The 6,000-nt window shown below is 31.5% G+C and overlaps 1 protein-coding gene across 6 annotated transcripts in view; it reads right to left on the bottom strand.

Moving 5' to 3' along the window:
• Positions 1 to 6,000, bottom strand: part of RIMS1 (regulating synaptic membrane exocytosis 1) — a 482,695-nt gene that overhangs the window by 145,996 nt on the left and 330,699 nt on the right. For 4 of the 6 annotated variants that reach the window (XM_012646050.1, XM_012646053.1, XM_012646055.1 and 1 more), the window contains 3 exons: positions 3,262 to 3,418; positions 2,415 to 2,540; positions 733 to 795 (listed from right to left, as the gene is read on the bottom strand). In XM_012646050.1, the coding sequence (XP_012501504.1) occupies positions 733 to 795; positions 2,415 to 2,540; positions 3,262 to 3,418 (346 nt within the window). The remainder of the gene's footprint in view (positions 1 to 732; positions 796 to 2,414; positions 2,541 to 3,261; positions 3,419 to 6,000) is intronic. The other 2 variants (XM_012646052.1, XM_012646051.1) reach the window with 2 other exon arrangements.

Here is a 6,000-nt window from a genome sequence, read left to right as displayed (position 1 = left end):
GATATAAAATTCAAAATGTAATGAGACTAACATAAAGCACCAGGCTCTAAGCTCCAATTTAGAGGTGAAAATTATGTATCTTTTCTCTTCCCTTATAAAGAGCTGTCATCTTGTCACATGCCTTTATGAGGAAATTTGTACTGCAGTATTTCTGAACTGGTGGGGTTGGGGCAGTTAAGAAATTAATAGGTCAAACATCCTCATTCTTTATAAAGAAGGAAGCTGAGACTCAGTCATTAAAAATGAACTGGCAAAGATGTTACTAAAAGTGAACAGAATATAAACAACAGTGGATTCCAAAAAGAAATAAAAAAGGATAAAACATCAAAATGACAATCATGAAAACAATAACAATGCCATACACAGAAGATCAGACCTCTTGTGACTAGACAGGAATGTGACTAGACAGGAGGTTGGGTGTGCTCACAGTGAGAATTCAGAATTTTAATTGCAGAAATTGGTTCCTCAGTTTTAGGACTATGAAAACAGTTCCACAGAGGCCCATCAGTCTCTGGGTTTTCAATGTACAGATGACAAAGTATCTGTTGGATCAGAACTGAAATATATTTGGAAACTTTTCCATAACCTCCAACTAAACAAAACAAATTTTGAATACTTGGGGAGTTTATTTTACCTATTTGTAATAATACTACTGAGGGAGAGACGGAAGAATAGTAGAATGGAAAGAGAGTCATCACACACAAGTTACCATAACCAAATCCCTGTATTTACCTGGTAGTATGTAGGCATTCTGCACTTCGTCCTCGTTTTGCTCTGGGCAGCATAAGAAGCTCACTGCACAAACAGGATGGGTGGTGAGTGAAACAGATAAATTATGACACATGGGTTATGCCAATGGTATGCCAATGAAAACATGAAAAGGGAAGAAACCAGATTGTCTGCACTAGCATATTTGCTTGAGAGGTTAAACAAAAATAAACATGACAGCATTTAAAAAATTTAAACAATAAAATACAAACATTATGGTAGAAGTCCTAGCTGTTGCTGATTTGCTATTGTATTTCAAAATGATTTTATAGAATATTAAAACAAAACAAAAATAAACCTTCCCCAAATAAGATAGAGAAATCTATTTCCAATTATAGACATTTGAGTATTTTAAAAACATACTATAAATTTGGCCTTTCTGATACTGATGGGAACCCTAAAAGTTTTTAATCTCTTTTTAGCGACTTAAAACATGATAATTTTCTTGGCTTTTATAGCCACTGAAAATGCAATATCATGTTTCTTATTAACCAACTAAGAGTATACTTGATTAGAATTATTTATTTTAATACTGATACTTTTTCTATATGCAAATTAATTTCACTATATTGATTGGCCTGGTCAGGAAGCCCTTTGCTTTCCCTCCTCACCTAAATTCACGGTGGCCCCATGAATGTTGACAAAAGTGGCCCTTGCTCAACCAAACGCAAGCTGAGCAATCTGGAATCCTATTCCTCAGAGCAGTTCCCTGTCCTGGTACCCACTGTGATTCCACTCTTGAAGGTCATGGCCCTGCTTCCCATAGAAAGGCAAGAAAATCTATTTAGGTCCTGTGTCCTTGACTCCATGGTGAAAAATCACTCAGCACTACTATCAGTCCCCTACTCCTCACCAAAAGTTTCTCCACTTCAAAAGCCAGAAGAGAATATTCAACAAGGTATTATAAAACCTTAAATCAGATCCTGAACATGTGGTCAGACTAATTGTACAGATATATGATTATGTTGAGAAGAAAGTCTGTGGGCATGTAGAATAACAGGTTCATAACATAGATTTATAGTAATTATTTCCATAAAATATTTGTTCATAAATAAATGCAGAACTAAAGCACATATACACACAAGAAAGTATCCATCTCAATATTTTATATTTCATGAACATTTTACGGAAAGAGGTTTTATGAAAAAAGAGGTATAGAACAGAAGCATTAGTATATTATTATTGCAGTTCTTATTGCAGAAACTCTGCAAATATTAACTGTCTTTCATATGACCCGTATCCAAAATGTTTTTAATTAAATACAGAACATAATTTTTATAATTACATAAATAACATCCCAAACACTGTGACCCGCAAAAGATAAAATATTTGATAATTGCTTAGATAGACTCCCTTCTATAATTTAGGTCACTATCTAAGTCAACAACAAGCTATACCTTTAAAACTGGCTAAATGCAAATTTTGATTTTGTAAAAAAATATTTATAACAATATAATATTAGCCAAATATTTCCTAGAATTACATTCCTACTAGAATATTTTAATAATTGTTCCTTGACAGAAGTTCAGTGTGCAGTGATGAAATACTTTCACTTTCTAATGTACTATGCCACAATATCCATATATATCAAAACAGAATAAACAGGAAAAAATTCATAATGTTGAGATCATAATTTGGACAAGTACCTGTCTTGTTCTGATAAATAATGACTATCCACATCTCTGGATCTATGATCAACTGGAGTTCGGGAGGCATCATGGTGTCTGGTTGGAGAACGTGACCTTCTTGTTGGATGAATTTCATCTAAACTCCTAAAATGATTACAACAATTTATGTGTGTCAAAGTGTATCATCTTCCCAAAACAGGTAGACAAACTAAAGGGAAGGAATTTATGGTAACCTTCAAATGGACATTGCTTGAAAAGTGTTGGCATCCTAGCCAAAACTTATTTTATCAATGAATTAAGTGTATTTATTCTCTATGAGTGTTTTGCCTATACCACATTTCTCCAACCTTCCTTTGCATCTCTGTCAAAAAAGGACAGTTTTCATCTGCATATTTAATTATAATTTCAGAAGTGTATTCCAGAATAAAATGAAATAGAACACTGTATGTTTTATTTACATTTTGTAACATTTAAAGTGCTTCAAATAGATAATCCTAAACCTCCTAAAAATCCATTCTGCCTCTTAACCTTATCATCTTGGTCATTTCTCTCCACAGTTCTCATTCATTACCATACAACTTATCGTAACAAAGGAGAAAACTAGCAAATAGAATACAAGACAATTACTCAAAAACTATGCTTGGGACATAAACTTCTCCACTTTGTGGGGAATTTCTTGAGATTAAAGAATAGATTGTTGCATGAATTGGGTAGACTAAAAAAGCATTTTGCCTACAAATGATTCTGAAAAAATAATTTGATTGACCAAACCATGATTTCATTTCAGTTAGAGTCTCGCAGCAATTTACATGGTATTAGAATAAAAATGTACTGTCAGGGACACTGAGCCCATTTTAAAGCCTACCTCTGTAATGGCACATTTGGTAAACGTGAACGCGGCCTTCCCTGATCATCGCCGCGATGAGGAGATACTGAACGTGAGCGGTGATGAGTTGTTCTTTGCTGTTCTGGCACAGTTAATGTTGTAGATTTACTTTCTCTAGCACTAGACCTATAGCCTACTGGTGAGAGTACACACAGAAAAAACTTAGTTAGTATGCTCCTATAATGGAAGCACTAATGTGGAGATATCAAATTATATTAAAGCAGCCATCGACCTCTTAAGAATAAATGTCATGCAATCAGTATTATTAGCCCGATCTTCAAAGTATTAAGTATACGTACACAGAGTGTAACATATACATGCATAAGAACAGTTTACAGTTTGGCTCAAAGGTACTATGGAGATACCAAACATGAATATGACTGTTGATGCCTCAGACATTATGATGGAGTAGTATACTATAGTAATTTACAGAATGAATGAGTTAGTGACTTTTCAATAACACAAGTCAAGCACTTAACAGTGAACTAAAGCTAACGTGCAAGTCAATGCTTAGAAATTTGGTGGCTCTTTAAACTTAAATAAGTTCTTTATTTGAATTTTTCTACTGAAGGAAAAATTATTTTAGTTGAACTGCTGATGGTCTCATTAATAAGAAAATAAAAATTATATCATATCAATTTTAATGAAGAAAATAAAAATATCACACCAGTTTTAATTAAAAAAAAAGAGTAGCAGAACTTCACCCTTATAATATTGACCATGAATTGTGCAAACCACAGATAATACTGCAATTTTCAAATGTATATAGTGTATGAATGGACATGACTATGACAATAATGTGGAGAAAATTAACCCTCCTAATGAAGCAATCGTCTGAAACTATTCCATAATTATGCTAATTATTAGCACAATTAATACAGTTAACATAATTGCAATTAAAAATAAATTCTAACAGCCACTTCTTCCTTGAAGTAAAAAGATTTATATCATCTCTGATTTGATTAAGATAAAACAGTAATCTTAAAACCATAATAGTTTAGAGTTTAAAATTTTTTCACAAAGGCTGTTGTTTTCTATTATTGCAAGAAAAATAGAAAATTATGTGGCTAAAGAAAAATATAATTATATCTTCAACTACATAAAGTATGAACAAACCATGAAAACTTTAACTGAGCAGCAAAAACTGTTGTTCATTTTTTACTTCATAACTCTTGCATTATTTTAAAAATATGCCATGAAACATCACTTAAATTAAAGGCAAGCTAATATTCCCCAGCAGTTAATTTGTTGTGAATTAATGACTAAGTTTAATGTATGAGAAATGCCTTTAAACATTTCACCAAATGCAATTTGACAATGCTGAGACCAAAGAAGCTCAACCATTTTGTCACTCTGTGAAAACATCAGTTTAATAACCATAAATTACATAATTTATACTTTCATATACTTTAATTTTTTGTCTATTATCAAAAAATAGCAATTAAATTATTATTTTGTTTTGTGTATAAAAAGCTTTTCTTAAGACCAAAAAGAGACCAACTAAATTAACAGCTAGTGAATATGCTATGTAGTTAATTATTAAAAAAGGCTGTTTTTAAAGATAATTTATCCAAGGTTTGAATTATTTACACATTTTAAATTATCATTTGGTACCAATTATACAATAATTATGGAAGGCAAATATTGACTTGAGAGCACTATTTCAAGATTTCAATGAATATTTAAGGTATGTGAGTAGATTTTGTGTAATCAAATATTATGAAATACATTTTAGAGAATTTTGGCATCTTTCTGTCAAAAGTGTGTAATTTTTTTCTTGGGTGTTTTGTACTTATATAGAAATTAATTCCTCTTTTATCCTATTACTAAGAAGGGACTTTAGGGAAATAAGTGATATCCTAAAACTTTTTATATATTAACAACTTTTAATGTAACTTTTCTAGAATTCACTAGTAAGTTCTGAATTTATAAAGAGAGTATACTGAAGGCAATGTATATTATTTTGGTGACTCAAAGTCATTTTGAATGTCATTTATATGTTATAATATTCAAAGTTTTAACATTTAACTCTATACTAAATGATCCCAAATAAATATGCATTTATATTTCTTTGCTTTTTACAATAATTTGGCTTTCTTCATGTGTTTAATTTATTATTGACAACATGTAATCTACCTTCAAACCCATAAATGGGATGGAACAATTTTAGGCTCATCTCAATTTTTTAATTGAGGCAGAATTAGAATTTTTTTCCCATTTTCTGAATTGCAATAATGCTCTGAAAATTTGAGGTTGCCAGATGCCTCACCTAACATGAGGGCATTCTGCATATGATTATTTTTATTCTTAAGCAGCTAAAATTATTTATTTTAAATAACAATAATGTTATGACTATGAAGTTAATGAAATGTAGCTCTGGTTGTCTTGACTGCTTTCAGAAACTGCTATATTTCCCTAAGTGGAAAAGATTATAAATATATCAAACAAATCTTAGAATTCTATGCTCTAAAAATGTCAAGTATTAGAAAGTTTAAAATTTAGCAGTGCTAGGTAGAACATTTTGAGTTGAGCTTTTCAGCTTCTTTAGGGCGTATACGACCAGGAACTCTGAATATTTTCTTTGAATTAAAGGGAGCAAATAAAGCCTGATTTTAGAGAACTCTCCATAATTTTCTCCCAGTTTTAATAAAGTTGCATGCATCTCTCCAAATTGTGAACTTAATCAGTGGTGTGGAATCTATCAATTTTACCAAAACC

This window comes from Propithecus coquereli, unplaced genomic scaffold (assembly GCF_000956105.1).
Source record: "Propithecus coquereli isolate 6110/MARCELLA unplaced genomic scaffold, Pcoq_1.0 Scaffold24, whole genome shotgun sequence".
In the NCBI taxonomy this organism is placed as follows: domain Eukaryota; kingdom Metazoa; phylum Chordata; class Mammalia; order Primates; family Indriidae; genus Propithecus; species Propithecus coquereli.
This window is presented reverse-complemented; position numbering and strand designations above follow the sequence as displayed.